General features: G+C 36.5%; 4 protein-coding genes across 8 annotated transcripts; 2 read left to right on the plus strand and 2 right to left on the minus strand.

The window, feature by feature from the left end:
- Positions 1-382: 382 nt before the first annotated feature.
- Positions 383-1,669, plus strand: LOC110849189. The gene is made up of 3 exons (XM_022096565.2): positions 383-1,046; positions 1,248-1,335; positions 1,407-1,669. The coding sequence occupies exons 1-3, from the start codon at positions 544-546 to the stop codon at positions 1,635-1,637; spliced, it is 822 nt and encodes a 273-aa protein (XP_021952257.1). The 5' UTR covers positions 383-543; the 3' UTR covers positions 1,638-1,669.
- Positions 1,662-7,086, minus strand: LOC118435424. Of its 3 annotated transcripts, none has more exons than XR_004834744.1 (3): positions 4,723-7,086; positions 2,896-4,358; positions 1,662-2,446 (listed from the first exon to the last, which is right to left on the minus strand). XR_004834744.1 is itself a non-coding variant. In XM_035851464.1 (3 exons), the coding sequence occupies exons 1-3, from the start codon at positions 5,501-5,503 to the stop codon at positions 3,455-3,457; spliced, it is 1,188 nt and encodes a 395-aa protein (XP_035707357.1). In that variant the 5' UTR covers positions 5,504-7,086; the 3' UTR covers positions 1,662-3,454. The 3 variants fall into 3 exon arrangements, 2 of the variants coding, with proteins under 2 accessions (XP_035707357.1, XP_035707356.1); XM_035851464.1 differs by having other exon boundaries at positions 1,662-3,519; positions 4,017-4,358; XM_035851463.1 differs by having other exon boundaries at positions 1,662-4,358.
- Positions 7,087-8,467: 1,381 nt separating this feature from the next.
- Positions 8,468-12,128, plus strand: LOC110849190. The gene is made up of 4 exons (XM_022096566.2): positions 8,468-9,387; positions 9,459-10,043; positions 10,479-11,259; positions 11,530-12,128. The coding sequence occupies exons 1-4, from the start codon at positions 9,103-9,105 to the stop codon at positions 11,769-11,771; spliced, it is 1,893 nt and encodes a 630-aa protein (XP_021952258.1). The 5' UTR covers positions 8,468-9,102; the 3' UTR covers positions 11,772-12,128.
- On the minus strand, positions 11,790-17,252 carry LOC110848143 (tRNA selenocysteine 1-associated protein 1). Of its 3 annotated transcripts, none has more exons than XR_002547727.2 (10): positions 16,955-17,252; positions 16,467-16,532; positions 16,268-16,392; positions 15,950-16,179; positions 15,760-15,860; positions 15,624-15,672; positions 15,490-15,550; positions 15,086-15,351; positions 14,189-14,320; positions 11,790-14,105 (listed from the first exon to the last, which is right to left on the minus strand). XR_002547727.2 is itself a non-coding variant. In XM_022095282.2 (10 exons), the coding sequence occupies exons 2-10, from the start codon at positions 16,500-16,502 to the stop codon at positions 14,063-14,065; spliced, it is 996 nt and encodes a 331-aa protein (XP_021950974.1). In that variant the 5' UTR covers positions 16,503-16,532; positions 16,955-17,251; the 3' UTR covers positions 11,790-14,062. The 3 variants fall into 3 exon arrangements, 2 of the variants coding, with proteins under 2 accessions (XP_021950974.1, XP_021950973.1); XM_022095282.2 differs by having other exon boundaries at positions 14,189-14,276; positions 15,490-15,547; positions 16,955-17,251; XM_022095281.2 differs by having other exon boundaries at positions 14,189-14,276; positions 16,955-17,250.
- Positions 17,253-17,352: the final 100 nt, after the last annotated feature.

Genomic DNA, 17,352 nt, shown 5'->3' on the forward strand with positions numbered 1-17,352 from the left:
TAAGTTCGGGCTAAAAATTATGCAAAGTTTCCGAATTTATTACATAATCTTTAATCATTAACAAAAGGTGTCTTCACGCTCACATACTTATTAAATTATTTATCACACTTCCTGTGTTCGTATTGTTGACTCATTTTAAATCCTATAACTCACTTTGTTCACCATTCTTCCATGAGCAATTTATGTATGTATTTATGTGTGACGTAGAAATTGTAGCACTGCCGCATCTCATTTTCATAATGACAACGTCAATAAAAACCTTCCTGTTGAGAAACCGATTAGTGGTTAGTGAAAAATGAATGAAACATGGTGATGCTAAACCTCAACCTGATCTTCATTTCACGTATGCATGTACTTATTAACCAACAAACATTACGACGTATTTGGTAGTGATTAGATTGCCTGTCATTATGACACATTGTTATTACGGGTGGAGTTTCCTAAAAAAAGAAATTAGTGCTTCTCTACAAATCTTTTTTCCACCTAAAACGCTTTACACGTTTAACATTCATTCGTTGGTTGAATGTGACAATAAAAATCATCATGGGTCATGTACTTGCTACTACAAGTTCATGGAAAATATTAATAATCACATTTATAACTTATTTGATCAACCATTTTGTGGTGGTCGCAAGTCAGCAATATTCCGCTCCAATTTTATCACCCTCTTCTTCTGGGGGTGGACCTTATTTTTTTAATTCAAGTTCCTTCCACTCCCCTCGACCTGGTCACCTTCATCCCGGACCAGGTCATCCCTTGTCACTGCTTTCTCAATATGAGGAGGAAGGATCCCACTTCAGTGGTGAGGGTTCCGTAAGAGATGAATCTGGGGCAGCGTCATCGTCATCATTTGCTGGATCAGGATTTCCGCCTTCCAGACTTCCTCCTGGAGAAAGCCATTATCCTTCTGAAGTTGGTCGCCCGGTGGAAAGTCCAGGACTGGATTTTGAGAATCATGGTCATTCACAGCAGATTCCGACGAGTAAATCAAAAACGATCTCTGGGGACTACTGCTGGGATCCATTGTTTGGATGCGATACGCCGAGGTAAATGCATTGGACAAGAAATGTACAAAAGTACTCTTGTTTTTTCGGCAATAACGCCAATAAATTTTCGGCGTCACCATTAGAATATGCATATGAATATGAATATGCATATTCTAATGGTGACGCCGAAGGTTTTATAGCCAAAAAAATAAGAGCATGTACAAAATTATGCTACACAAATACACCTAAATTCTCTCTCAGAACTATTCTGTACTGTATTAATGGGCGCTGTACTTGTCCCACTGAATGGACCCTTACGCCCGGAAATCTGCCCTTGAACACGGTCTGGGTAAGTAATAAATAAGCCCCCTACTAAATTCAAAAAGCTAATATGAACTATGTAACTCTACATATTTTCAGGAGCCTTCGTCTAAACGTTGCGTCTCGCTTCTGGGGTCGGGATGTCACGTTTCTCCGTCCACCATTGGGAACGGATATGTATACTGTCAGCCAGGAGTGCAATGCATTCCTCACCCGCAGTGGAGAGAGGTCGGGACTTGTGGGGCATCATCACTTAGAGTCATCGGCGTCCTTTTAATATTTATCGTTTTGATACTTCAACAATTTGTGGAATGCATATTTAATTTATGAGATTTTAAATAATACACAATTTTATTAGTCAATAGTGAGTTATTTTTTATTTTTTCACATTAAACTCCTCAATTTTTTCGACCATTCGACAAAACTGCAAATTTTAGATACAAGGTGAGCCTCGTGTACTTGAAGATGTTCGTTCTCACGACACAAGTCTTCATTCTGTTTGTTACGACATGACAAGTCACAAACGCATCTTTCATTTTTGCATGATAAGTGAGCCGTTTTATCACAAATGATAAATGACTTATCGGAACTATTGAAAATTTTGGTCAAAACTTCCCAACTGTGATCTATTCCCTTTGGCAAATGGGTAGGATTTCGGAGATCATGGTTGGGGAAAGTCGGGAACAGTGAAGCGAATACGAGTTCAAGTTGTGGATTGCAGCTCTCACCTTCAGGAGCACTTCGGTTTGACTTGATTTTGTTCAGCATGTCCTCAAGGTCGTATAACTTATTTTCTAAATCGACATTTGTGGTGGTGTTGGTGTCATTATTTTGGTTTACTTCACAGTTTACCGTAAAATTTTCTCAATCGCACTCTAAAGGTTTCGGGGTAGCATTTTCTAAGCATGATTCTCCACTATAGCCATTTTTGCATTGGCAAGTATGCCGGAAGTTGATAACGGAAGGACTGCATTTCGAGTTTTTGCGACAAACCGGGACCCAATTTGTTACTGGGCGGGGATCACAGTCTTGATTAGCATTAAGTTTACATGCTCCATCTTCATAAACGTGGCCGGGATAACATTGACATTTTTCTGAGGTGTGATGACAAAATAAACCTTGAAATCCGTTGCAAAGTTCTGGAAAAATTCAATCAATTTTTTTAAGCTTTACATAAGTTTATCTTGGTTGTGAGGATTTTAGCGATTTTGAATTTATAATTAAAATTAGGACTCGATGACTCATCGCCAAATTGGAAAAAATTAGTACATTTTTAATCATTACTCGGCTCAGGGATTTGAAATTCTGGAAGGCAAATTTGTAGAGCAAGTCGTTGCCAATTTTTCAAAAGTATTTACTCCAGATTTGACGATTTTTGAAGGAGATTTCAAGTTAAAGAAGCCTTCAGAAAAATTGAAACTCATCTAAACTGGCTTAAAAACTCATCGCTACTCTAAATATTAATCAAGCTACTGACTACAAATTCGTAGTTCAGAATTTTAAAATAAATTCCCAGAGCCGAGAAATGTTAAAAAAATGTGCTGATTTTGACGATTTTGCTGATAAGTCATCAAGTCCTATGTTTTACTCTTGACGCCTGTTCGAATCAAGTAACTCAGCCATTTAGACGCCTTCTGGTATTGGTACAAGGTTTTGCTCCCAGCAATGTTGACATCACTGTTTGCAATTTCCATGAAAAACTTGAATATTCTCTCGGACATGATTCCACCCTCGACCTTGCATTTTTCATTATAATTCAATCCCATCACTGGCTGAATTTGAAGAGTATTGATTCAACGATTCGAATACTTCGTTAACATCTTTGTCAGCTTCATAGCCAGCGACATTGTTTCGTTTCAGTATTGTAGAAATTTTGGACTGCTCGTCACTACAAAATTTCCCATCCTGCCCATTGTTACACACGCATTTTCGATCGTCAATGTCACAATCGGCATTCTGAATGCATGCGGGTTGAAACTTGAGTTGAAACACTTGTTCGATCTTCCACATTCGTGGTCCACGTGGGAAAAATTCTACTCCATGAGAATAAGTTTCCAGACATGATTCCCTATTAGAAACACGACATTGTCCATCTTCTTCGGTCAGAGAGGAGAAACATTCACATTTTTTCGTGACAGCGGAACAGTTTAGGAATTTTTCCAAGTTGCAAAAATTGACGGGTGGCGTATTTTGTAATCTTTGACTTGTTTTTCTGCAGAATTAAAAATGAATTATCACTAGTTTCTAATATCAAATAAGGTGATGACCAGCAGGCGGATATGCACTTATTTTAAACTTTTTCATTTAATGACGACAGACAGTCTAACTGGGTGTGTTCCCTAAAGTCTTATAAATCGCAAAAATTTCAAAATATTTTTTTCTTACATAAATATTTCCAGGTTTTCAGACATAAACGTATGTATAGGTATTTCCGCTATTATTTGAAAAATATGTCAATATGTTATACATTCTTCAAAAATACGTATATTTTGTAATTTGTATATATTTCAGCGGTGTGAGACGAAATTTTTTGGCTCAAAGAAATTGGATCACTAAAGATCGAAAGAATTTATATTCAAACCTATTCACAGATTTTACAAAAATTCTGATTTTTGTTTTTCGTATATATTTCATAAATATTAAATACAGCGATTTTTCGTAGATACATATCCTCCCTCTGGTTATGACGTGACATGATAAGTACCGAACCGGAAGGATTCACTAGCATGAGGTGAGCCTTTGGATCGCAATCGTCCTCCAAATGGAGGGTGAATCTTGCCCGGATGTCGGCGTAAAGTGATGGTGGTGGGGGTGAAAGTGGCGGTGATGCAATGCTTTCTCCACCACAAGTCATCCCCTCTGGACACCAGCACTGCGACGTGAACAAGAGTGGTTTGGATTCACAAATAGCTCCAGACACACAGCTTGGAGGAGATGGGGCCGAAAATCGCTTCTTATTTTTTAACGGATCAAAGACAAATGTTCCTTGGTGGTCGTCCCCACAATTGCTTCCGACCATGAGATGACACTTGTTTTCTTGGTAGAGCATGCCTGATAATTCAACAAGGAGAAAATTATTTTTTGTTTATTAAGGAGCGGAACGAAATGAGGCGGAGGTATTCGTATCGTTTTGTCCGTCTATTTCCAGAACGCCTCAACATAATAAAATCCCATTTTCCCCGCTGTGCTTCTAATTTTAATTCACAAATATCGAATTTGGATTTAAAAGTAGTTTGGAGCAGGGATTTCAGAAATCATTTCGACGATCATCGACATGTCGACAGAATAAATGAGGTCAGCGGTTATAAATATGTCGAAACGGAAAAAAATGTCAAATTTTCGTACCAAATGCTGCACTCCGTTTCCGCTCGTTTATTATCTGTTGGTGGAGTTTATTTAAATTAATTATGCGTACCTTCTTCACACTGACAAATACGTTTCGTAGCATCGCATCTTAACGCATTGTTGAAGTTGCAGAGTGGCCTCTTATCTCGTAAAATGGAAGTCTGCCATGCCGTGATGGACTCCGGTTTAGGGTCGACCCAATCCGCCCCCTGCATTGCTAAAGGTGGGTGATCAAGCAACTCTTGTTTCGCAGGGTCGCAATGGTCTCCAAATTTGAGGGTGGCCGCCCTCCGTAGGTGAATGTCCCTGATGACCATTTCCTCCTTGTCGTTGTCCGCCTCCATTTTTGCATAGAGCGACGACGCTTCTTTCCTTCGTTCTCCGGTGGCCGCAAATCCACGAAGATTCATGAGTTGCAAGAGATCCGTCTTTATTTCTTCGGGGAACAAGAAATACTCGTTGGTATCGTCGTCCGTATTGTTTTTGCTGCCAATAATGTGGCGTGATGCTGACTTTCCTTTAATTTTCCCCATGCTTCGCCCTCGACCAGTGGATTTTGTCTTTGTATCGATCCAAAAAACACTATTTTCGGCATTATCGCTGTCATCAAAACTGTTGGAAGATGATGACCGGCAATCAACTCCGCCAGGATAGGAGACGTAGCCATTTTTGCACCGGCATATTTTATTTGAAGCCCCGAAACTTGAGACACATTCGGAATCTTCGCCAGAACACGAGATTTCCACGTCTTCACCGGGAACGACTGGAATTCCGGCTTGGTTTAATTGTTGATCGGTGAACGCGCATTGTTTCCCGATTCGAATACTGCAACCACCTTCTTCCGGCATCATTGCGCTGTGAGAACAATTGCAACGTCGCGAGATTTTGTCGCAAGTTAGAAATTTTTTGAAATTACAGGTACTCTGAGAGCGGAGAAAGAACGTTCGAAGTTTAGGGCGTAAGTGGTCTTCGATGGGACGATCCCGGTGATATTTTCCGTCTACGTCTTGATCTAGCAGCAATATTTATTAAGAAATGTATTTATTACATCATCTCATTTGCATAAGTAAACTTTAAATATAGTTCACTCATACCTTTCATTATTTTCTTTCCCACGCTTAAATGATCTTCCAGTTCAACAATTGTTACGGCATCGCAAGGTTCTCCGAAAATAGCGAAGCCGTAATCTTTCGAAAGAATCCTCTCGTACAATGTATGATAATATTTCTCAAGTTTCGGTTTAGACATGTTTCCTTGCAGGGCAGAAACTTTGCTGGATGATGCCATGCAGTGGGATAATATGTGAGAAGTAAGTATGACAAAGATGAACGAATGCAATTTGCTGCTAAAAACGGTCCACCAAGTTAATGTGATGTGCATGATTTTGGAATTTTATGGGTTTAAGTTTTCACTTTATAATGGCATGAGATAAGTAATTGCATGAGTATAATTTACACTAACAAATATTTTTAAGCATTTTATGCTGGACATTTCCTGTTTATATTTTTTTTTGAGGATTGTTATCAAACAAATGGACAACATTCATATGAAAAATTTGTACTATTTAATTTCTACAAAACGTATACATAAATAAAACATTTTATTTACATGAACAATAAAATAAATTCAAAAATCTACAATCTCCTGAGTTGTGTTAATAGAGTTTGCATATGTATATACTAATACTAATATATACTAATGCTAACGGGAACTTGTACGTATTTACAAGATACATTTACGGACTAGATATGCTTATAAATTTAGTGAAATGTTACTAAAGTTGATGAGATCTGATTATGTGCGGACCGTGGGATCTTGTACTTTACCCGTCTTCCTATCTCTAAAGAAGATGCGTCCACAATATCCCTCATGATTTTGAACGATGCTGGGTTCACATTTCTTATTGCATTCGAAAAGACACTTATTTCCATAAGTTACCATATCAGACCCACAAATTGGATGAAAGTCGTCCGAACAGCCGCAAGAATCTGGATGGCACGTCAGTGATGAAGATGATGGTTGAGATCCTTCTGGATTTTTTGGGTTCAAAATAAAATTTGTCACTCCGATTGAGTTGGATAATTGTGCGTCTGTTTGAGATTTGGGCCTTGGTGTAGTTGCAGATTCAAGTAAATGATCCTTCAATGCTGATCCGTGGTCTTGTATAACCGAATTTTCGTCCTCGTCCAACAGTGCTCTGAGATTCGTAGTGGCCAATGGACTGCACGATGTCGTTGATATTATTGAAGAAGTAATAGTGAGTGTGAGACTAATTACAGCCAAATATACGGATCTTGTCATGTTGAACAGGGCACAGTTATATGCAGATGACGATTACTTGATATCTTAGTGCAAGGTAACTTATGAATGATGATAAGTACACCATCTGCCCATGTTTTTATACATATTGCATGGCAAGGAAACCCAAAGGAAGAAATATGTGCGATGCATGCAGCACGAAGCAATTAGCAAATAATTAGAAGAAACATGACAGTCGAGAAAAATGAGTAATTCTCAAATGTGTTCATGAGTAATGTGTATCATTATATGCTGACATTTAGTGTATGTACGCATACCGTAGTCCTAAATAAGTTCAATATACATGAAAAAATTGCACATGCTCTTAATTTTTTTAAGTTGAGTATATCCGTCAACTTTTTCCTTCCAGTTAGTGCTGGTTGTACATACGTCACTCGTACTTACATTTTAATTTATTTGCGTATTGCCCTGTTCTCTTAATCCAGTTTCATAGAACTCTTTTCTTGGATTGTTGTCTGGCCTAAATGTCTCCTGAGTACTTAACGTGGTATTAATTGGCTTTTTCTTTCTTTGCCCAGTCCTTCCATTTCAACTACTTGCATGCACATTTTTAGTTGCCAGAGGTCATTACAAAATTGGAGTTTCAATTTTGACAGTAAAGACATTCCCATAATTATAATTAGTAGGGAATACCGATTTCATTGCTATTTATGTCATGAGATTGGACATATCATAAGTAGGTATTCGACAGTGGAGGTATTTCCAGCAATAAATAGCATGCAGTTAAAAAGCAATAATTGAATCAATCATATTCAAATGACAGTAATGCGACAACTACTGGTTTTCCATGCAGCATCAAAAACAGTATAAATAATAACTACATACAAATTGATGTATATAGCATTTCTTTTCAGGACATTTTTACCATCAAAATAAAATATGAAGTAATTTACATGGCGTAAATCCGTGTATTTTTTATCTCTCGCTAAAAAAGCTTCGCTAAATAGTTCCAGTGCATACATAAAATAAATTCATACTTGACTGCATCCATTCCAACCACCAAAACCTTTGCATATTGTTAGCTTTAGGATGATGAAGAGATGATAAAATAATTGCTTCTCTCTCTGCCTTTCGCTGTTATTATTACTCTGCTTTAATTCAAAATCTAAACAATGAACTGACTGCTGAATCAGCGTTTTTTGTTCCATGATTCGAGTCGTGATTGTAACGGACAGATAGACAGACAACTCGTGCAATAAAATGGCCAAAATTTAACTATAACGCAGAAGGGAAACCAAACCAGTTATAATAGCAATCGTGGTTCGTACATAGGTATTACCACGCTGGTAGTACATATATTATAGCTCAATAAATAATCCTGCTGCTGGCTTCGTTCGTTGGTGCCAAGTCATAATGCAATTCCATTTCATGTCATTCCTCGCATAAATCCACCAACTTCTATCCAGCATAAAACGTCTCTATGTACGAGCATAATTCGTTGTGCTTTTGTACACAGAATGCAGAATGAATGTAACGAATGTCTTTTTCTTTCTCAGTTATATTTCATGCGAGGAGTCAAAAGAGCGTTAGCGTTATTATAACAAAGAAAATACGGCATCAATTTTCGCTTGCAGTGTACAAACATATCATCCATCACAGGTACAGGAATATTGGTTCAGCCTTCGCTGGTGCATAAAGTAACGTGCAAATAATAAATAGTTTGCTTTTGCGAAAAGAATTCGTAAATAAATAAATACTAATTTGTGCTCATTGTTCAACAATTAATAGTAAAAGTAGATGGCTGGTAAACAATAAATAGAAAACTGTGTGTAACGACGTGTCGTAAAGTAAATGACAATAATAAAAGTTGCATTATTATGGATATTTAGTAACTGAATCTACATAAACCATATACGTAGGTAGGTACATATAGTTCTATTGTATGACATATACTCAAACTTGGAGTGAATTATGTCTCTGCTTTTGTACGAGTTATTTAGTAGTTGCGTCACAAAATACAAATCTAACCGCAACGCAACCGTGTATCGAGTGTCTTTCTAACGAGTAAATACGTACTTCAACCAAAAGCGGTACCAGGAGTTGGAGGAAAGAAACATTCTTCTTATTTTTTTACGTGCATATCTAAATTATTTATTAGGAAATTTGGTGTAAATTATAATTCTCCGTAAAAATGAAACGAGTCCAAGATCGATGGAAATCCATTTGTAAAGTGGGATTTATAACATTAATTTATACCTTCGTTGTGATAATCTCTCCGGTACTGGTGGTGACCCTGTTGTCCCTGTGCATCTACAAGTACGGGATATTGAGACTCGTGGTGAAATATTTTAAGCCAAAATTAATACAAGGACTGAATGAAAGAGATGCATTTTATGCGACGGATCGCTTCTGGGAAGATTCCAGAGCGAGTTGTGGTCTCATTTTGGTCTTGGAGGGGAACGTCTCGTTGGACCAGGTAGTTGTTAATTATTATGATTTTTAAATTTCCTGAAATGCATATTAACTGATAGTTTTTGTACTTTTCAGATACGAGAAAACTTTTTCAGTCAAGTAATCGAAGCTAAATCTTCCCCATCCTCAGGAGGAGACGAGGATATCAAGCTATTTCCTCGTCTCACCCAAATTCCTCAAAAATTTGGGGGTTACTATTACTGGCAGAAAGCCAACTATTTTCTGATTAACGAGCACATTCGACCAATTGAAGCCCCAATTGATGAAAATGGGCTGAAGAAATTTGCTGGGACGGTGTTAACTCTGCCATTTCCGAATAAAAGACCACTGTGGGAAATCCTAGTCATTTCGTCGTATTCTTACAAGAAACTTCACCGCAACAGCACCACGGACACTGTGAGTTTGGGAGAAATTGAATGTTTTGATGATGATAAGGCTCCCCCCTCTTCTGCAAAATATTCAGCACTTGTGATACGAATGCATGCATCAATTGCAAACCATGACTTGATGATGAGGATGGTCACGTTATTGTGCAACAGGAATACTTTCTCTTTGTACCCTCTCAAACTTCCAGACTGTGTGAGTACTGCGAAGGACAGTGACAGTCTTCAGGGGTCAAAATGCTCTTCCTCTCTTCCAGCTAACCGTGATAATCCTGTGGTATGCAAATATGTGTAATGATCAGACGTAGAAAAATATTTTGTCAAAATAGAGTATTTTGAGCTTCGTTCTTCCCAGAGTTTGGATTTCCAGGGGTGTTACACCCATAAAAAGACGAGAATTTGCATGGAGAATACAAGAGTCTTAAAAGATACAAGTTTTGTAAAGAAATTAACTTTTTATCCCTGTAAAAATTTTCATGATTTTCTAAAGTTAGAGTATTTTGACAGTGATAAAAAGTTAATTTCTTGTAATTTCTTTAAAACCTGTATTTTTTAAGGCTACATGCAAATTCTCGTTTTTTTGTGGGTGTAACAGCCCTGGAAATCCAAACCCTGGGAACAACGGAGCTCAAAATCCTTTATTTTTCCCACGTCTGATAATATTCATACTGCATTACATCTTCGTTCTCAACAAAAACAATACTTTGTTTAGAGTTTTCTGGACAAAATCCGAGCACTTTTCAAAACCCCCCAAAATATTCACGCCTTCCTCCAATCATTTCTTCGAAAGCCTTCTTCCCATCTTTACTCTTGTGATAGTAACTCCACGACCGTCTCATGGACGACGCTTAACTACCCTGTGATTTCAAAAATTGTACAAAGCCAAGTTGTAGACCGTCCCGCGGTCCTTATTTCAGTCATTGTGGGAGCTTTAACTTCAAATGGTGTCGGATTCCTGCTAGAAACCCACCAAACTCAGTACGAAACTCGAGATTGTGACGAAGAAATGAACAAGAGCAAGAATAACAGTATCGCAATTATGTGCTCCGTAGACAAAAATTGTGTCAAAATGTCGCCACCCCATCAGAAATGCGATGGGGAGATGGTATTTCTCAAAAGCTGTTGTGAATATTCCTCTCCTTCTGCTCGGAATGAAACTGGGTGCATAGAACTACTCCAAGAGGTCAATCGGAAACTGACTTACGCTGTAAAACCGGAAGTCGGAAACCAACTTTCTATTTCTTCCAATTTCTTAAAGTTCCTAGCAATTTTTCCACACTCGATTGTTCGCTATGTCAACTTTCACTGGCTTCGAGGAGCCACCATTATTTTTCAACAGTGCAAATCTGATCTGGGCGAAATGCTGAGGGAAGCTCCAAAGCCGAGCCAGAGTTTGAGACGCATTTCAGAAATTCCAAATGATCTTATTTTCATTGGGGATCATCAATTAGTGGATGTCATTCCGCTGCATGGACTTCAATTCAGACACAGTGGTAAGTTTACGCTCGTTAATTTTAAATTCTGGACGACAAATTTGTAGAGCAGGTCATTGCCAATTAAAAAAAAATATACACTCCAGATTTTGAGTTTTTGAATGAGATCACAAGTTTAAGAAGCCTTCAGAAAAATTGGTATTTATCGAAACTGGCTGACCATAATTTAAAAAAACGCACCACTATTCTATTAATGGACTACAAAATTGTCGTTAAATAATAATTTTCTTACAAGTCTATAGTCTCATGAATTGAATTTTTGGTTCTCAGCCATTGGAGCAGTTGCCATAAAGTTTCAGAATTCCGTAAAAATAAGCATGACCATTAACTCGGATCTTTTGAAGGGAATCTCAACATCAACAATGCAAAGAACTTCATCAATAAGTTCCTCTAATCTCGTGGACAAACAAGTCAAGACTGATCACATCGTCCACAGCATGGGCGGACAAGTGGGCAAGATTTTCGAAGGGGGCAAAGATGAACATGGGTTCGTCAGAATTCCAATAATGTGAAAACAATTAAAGCTTAAATTAAGTGAAGATGATGTCAAATTATAACCATTTATATTCCAATTTCAAAATTAGCTTATAAGGTATACACAGCAACTTCTATTTACGGCACCATTTTGATTTGACAAGTTGACTTGGACTTATGTATAATAATCAGAATTTAAAGACTCATCATGTGATTTTTACAATACGACAATAAATTGTTTGTTAAATATCAATAGTGAACATTTTCTTTTGTCGTGTCCCAAAAAAAACAACTAATAACAAGGAAGCTTGTTAAACGATTAAATATTTTTTTCTTTAAATATATATTACATATGCATAACAAACAAGTGTTACTTGTCGTAAAATTAACTCGCACAAAAAAACAATTAACTCTAGACTAAATATTTTTTTAAATCATACATAGTTGTCGCCCATGCATTCATGCACGCGTATTGTATTTCTATTTCATAAGAGGAACGGGACACGATATTACAAATAGTAAATGATATATTGTTATGTTATTAACAGGTAAGCTATCACATAGCGTCACACTAAATTCATATCATACACATATTTATCATATTTACGAACTAACTACAGTCTTAAACGTTCTATATAGTTTTATATTTATACCAACAACAATTTCAGGCAGCATGTTACAGTCAGTGAGAAATCGGTCAAATCAAGGTTTGGAGGAAATGCATGCGTATAATGTGTATGTGTATATTTACAAAAAATTGTTTTTATGCTAGCTTAATAATTAACGCATGTGTGCCCTCGGAATGGTGGAAGAACAACAATACATACACATTTAATAAGAACAATTAATGGACCTCATTCGTTGATCGTTCAGAATTACGTGGAATAATAATAATAATTATAAATACGCTAAGTTGAAAGTACACAATGTCAAATTTTCCTTAATCAGTTCTAACCTGATTCTACGATTTTCTTTGTTTTCTGTGTTTAAGAGGACGAGAATTTTCATGCTATTTACGATTTTTCATACATAGATCAAAAAAGTAGCGTGCACGTTCAATAATTTTAAATATATACAAGTTACCAGCACTTTAAATACAGAGTAGCCACTATTTACTAAACTCATAAATTCCTTAAGCTCTGTCAGCTTATTTATCTCATATTATACAATACAACTTTGCCTGTCATTACCTTGCCATAAATATCGCAGTTTAGTAACTGACAATAACTGATTGACAATACGGTGCGCATTTGCCCAAGTATTTTTTTCTAAATACCATTTTTAAATTAATTCACTTGTAACTTTTGAAATTTCATATAAACCCGAAATAGTTAGCTTTTCACAATAATATTTAAAATGTGTAGGTAATATTTAAACAAGCAAACAGCGTGTATTTCAGTGCATACAGTTAATAGATTCGCCTTAAAATTACACCGACTTGTTTGCAATAAAGGAAAGGGACTGATGATGAGTAATGAAATTAAGTTGTATAGTGTAAATTGTAATAATGAATTGTAAGTGAAAATATGTAAAAAGGTACTTCGGATATTAATTGTCAGTCTTATCAAAAACTTTTTTTTACTGAACTAGAAGGTTAGAGAACTACGAGATTAGAAATACGGATGCAGTTTTTTTTAACGCGAATATGAATTAATAATTTATAGATTTATCAACCTCAACAATCCAACCCTATTCTACTAAACATTTTGAGCAATCAAATTAAAATCTGCAGTTTGTCGTCAGTACTTAATTATTATATAAGCCCATGAGGGTAGAGAAAAAAGATAAGGATATATCTATAACATATTATGAATAGTGTAACACACGATCAGTTGGCGTATCTGGCGAGTGGGCCCACAACAATCCATGCTGCAGCATGTTTATCTAAATGATTATCGCCTAATATCAGCAATAATACAAATATTTACAATTAATTATAATCTATAAATTATTCGTACCTATATCTACATATTTATGATTCTCAAGATAAATGCGATTTTTGTTTGGTACATCAGTGATGAAAAACGATTACACTTTGACAAATTACTAATATTTTTTTCAACTGTTCGCACTGCTAAAAATACAACGACGACGACGACATCCACCGCACAATGTATAACAATTAGGACGATAAAGATTGGATCATAATAATAATTACAACAACAACAACAATGAATTATAACTAAACTCTTACACGCTATATATTTTTTTACGTTTAAAAGTTGACGTGCAAGTTGCTGAACTAACTTTAGACGAGAAACTATGTACTTATATTCATTTATATCATGCGTGCAGATAGACACTGGTGAAAAGGCGTTCCGAATTTTGATTAGTAGTTAATAGGTATTTCCAAAGTTCCTTTAGGTAGCCATCTTGAACAAAACATTAAAGAAGTCAGTAAAAATTTACAATTAAGTAATAAAATCTAATTAATACTACTTAAAATATTATTTACCGTGAGTCTTCCATTGCATCGAGAAGATCGTTGGATCGGTTAATAACTTCTGCGTTGAGACGTCCGACGTCAACCGGTTGGCTATGCTCTGTCAGTCAGTCATTTAATGTATAGATTTGTATGATGAAAGTCCTTTTGGTTGTAAATAGCCGAAAAATCACCAAAAGAGAGGGTCACATTGGCAAGAAATATATAAGGTAATAATAGCTTGAAAAAATTAGAAAATCGAAAGTGACCAAATGAATTAATGACTATTGCGATAATAATTATTGCGAGAAAAAAAACTTTTGCTCAAGGAATTATTAGCAGTAAATTAATTCGACGATAAAAGAAATTAAATAAATAAAAATGTAAATGAAATGGCAGCGCTATGCGAAATGTAGTAAAATCGAAATAGGAAACTTTCTCTCTCTTTCTCGTTTGGTTATACGGTCAAAGTCTGTCGGACGTGTAATTTAATTAATTCTTTTCGTACATGGAATCTTATGATAACGACAAAGGCAAATCGAAAACCTTCTTGTTTAATTCTTTGGATAAGTAATAGATACTGGACGGATATAAAAAACTTTAAAAGTGATGTGGAAGTAATATAGGTAGCTCCTGAGTATAATTGACATGAATAATGATGTATGTATGTATCTGAACTGACTGACCAAAGCTAACCAATTCTCAAGTTTGCGTCAAAGTTTGTGCTATTTCTGAATCTGAGTCCGTAATTAGGTAAATATGCGGTGTGTGCTGCTGACTTTATCGATAGTAAGTGGTAAGTAAATTGTGTATGTTAAGTCGATTCGAGAGAAAGGATCCTGTTTTTGATCAGTGAGTCTCCGCGCAGTGGAACGAGAAGGACAGAAGGCGATGGGCATATTCATTGAAACTGAGGAGTTGCTGGCTTACCAACAAGGTCGTACTCATCATCTTGAACTACTTGTCCAACGCCGGGCATTCCCATTGCGCCATGAACAGCTCCATACTGTGCCATCATGGGGGCTTGTTGATGTTGATTGTAATTGTACGATGGGTCGTAATAATTCCCATAATTTTGCCATGCTGCATAGTTTTGCCAATATTGTTCGTAGTACTGACTGTAGTCTTGGCCCTGACCCTGTTGCTGTCCTACATGAGGAGGACTCGTAGCAGTCTGTGGGACTACTTGTCCACTCCTACAATGCAATTAAGGAAGTCAATTATTATATAATAAATAATACAACAAATAGTTAAACCTGACAAAAAAATTAATGAATATAAAACCGAGATGTTTATAATCATATCATTTCTACGAATTAATAAACAAGGCGTACCACATAGCTTGAACAGCAGCCATAGCTTGTCCTTGCAGTGGGTTGCTAGTTTTCTGGCCTCCTGTATTAATGGGAGTTGGGAAAAAAATGATATGTTCTACCATTGTTTCTTGATCAATTTTAAAAACTCTTACCAGCACGGTTGATGGCAATACTGACACGTAATGCCTTACTCCCAACGCTCTGATTCATTAAACAATGTATACATTAATCATGAACTAGAAAATGTCTGAAACTGGTATGCATCATAATTCTGAAAAGTTAGTATACCTTAAATCCATTCATTTGAATCAGAGCGTCCTTCTGCTCATCTTCATCCGCAAAGCGAACAAATCCATATCCTTTACTGAAACCATTTGTGTCCAAGATAACTGTTACAAGAGAAACACCATGATAGTTTAAGACAAAATATTTTAGAGCAGAGGTCATGAACGGTTATTATCATTTTCTCTGAATGTACCTTTAGCTAATCTCACAGATGGATATCTAGACGCAAATCCCTTGTATAAAGTATAATCATCCACATCTGGACTCAAGTCACCGATCCACAGCGAAAAGTCTCTGTCCATTGCCTGTTTTCCTCCCAGTGATGTATGATTCAACCGAAATTTGGTTGGGGGTTGTGAATTGGGAATCATTTTATTGTTCAGCTTATGCATCGCGGTCAGGGCACAAAAATCATCCTGGAACCTGTAGAATTTATACTCGCATTAGTATTTGTATTCACAATAGTGAATGCTACGTAGAATCTGTTAAAACTTAAAGAAATTGCACTCACTGCACGAAACAGTATCCAGCGGCTTCTCCAGTAAACTTGTTCTTTAGCATTTTTATCCCCGTAATAATTTCTCCCATCTGCGTGAAGGAGTTACGAATGAAGTTCTCATCCATATATGGCTCCAGCTACAGAATTGGAATAAAACCTTAATAATTCCTCAATAAACTGAATATTAAACTAAATTAATAAATTTACTTACCGATCCCATCCAAAGGACACCGACTTGTCCGGCCATTTTAGTTAATTATTCGAGATAAATAATATTCTGCAATATTACAGAGACAAAATGAATATATAACCACTAACCAGTCACATACTTGAATGAACTGATATGATCAGTATTTTCCTGCTACTGCAATATTTACTTTGAATGACTAATAATTGTTCTGGTTAATACCATATCTTAGACTTAAAATTTTCCAGAAAACTGTTGACAGCCTAATTTATCTTCTCATTACACATAAAAATCTTCCTTCCATTCCATATTCTGTCCTTGTTATAATAATAATGACACTCCTATTTACTACCCTTCTCTTCTTAAATTTGTTCCGTTATAAAAATACAATTCACCTACATTCGTCCGGTCTTACATCTTATCTCACCAAATGTAAGGTAGTACATAATAATACGATATATGCATTTACAGTAACAATTTTATAAAAACTCGTAATAATTTCGAAATCTTACCTCTTCTTATCTTCCTTTGTTATACCGTCCTGCGAAAACCACTGCGTACTTTTTCGTAGTTATTAATAAACAGGCTGGAAAAATCCTTTCCCAGAAATAAGATAAACGTCACACTCTTCTAATCCTGCCCTTCTACGCGGAGAGTACGTGATAGCTAACTAACTAACTATGATATTAAGTAATTAATTAATTAATTAAACTAAGTATTAGTAAATTGTGAATTATGTGATGTGGTGGGAGCGCAGCGCAGACGAGAGGCGAGCGAGCGGAGAGAGAAGAATGAGTGACACTGTGAGTTCCTTGCTGAGCTGGTGCCGTTCATACTTTCCACTTGCCCGACTCCAGCCTCGGGGCACCGCAAGAAATTCACACTAAATTTCCGAAAATTTGAGACATTA

The sequence above is a fragment of the Folsomia candida genome, unplaced genomic scaffold (genome assembly GCF_002217175.1).
Source record: "Folsomia candida strain VU population unplaced genomic scaffold, ASM221717v1 Fcan01_Sc004, whole genome shotgun sequence".
Taxonomy (NCBI): Eukaryota; Metazoa; Arthropoda; class Collembola; order Entomobryomorpha; family Isotomidae; genus Folsomia; species Folsomia candida.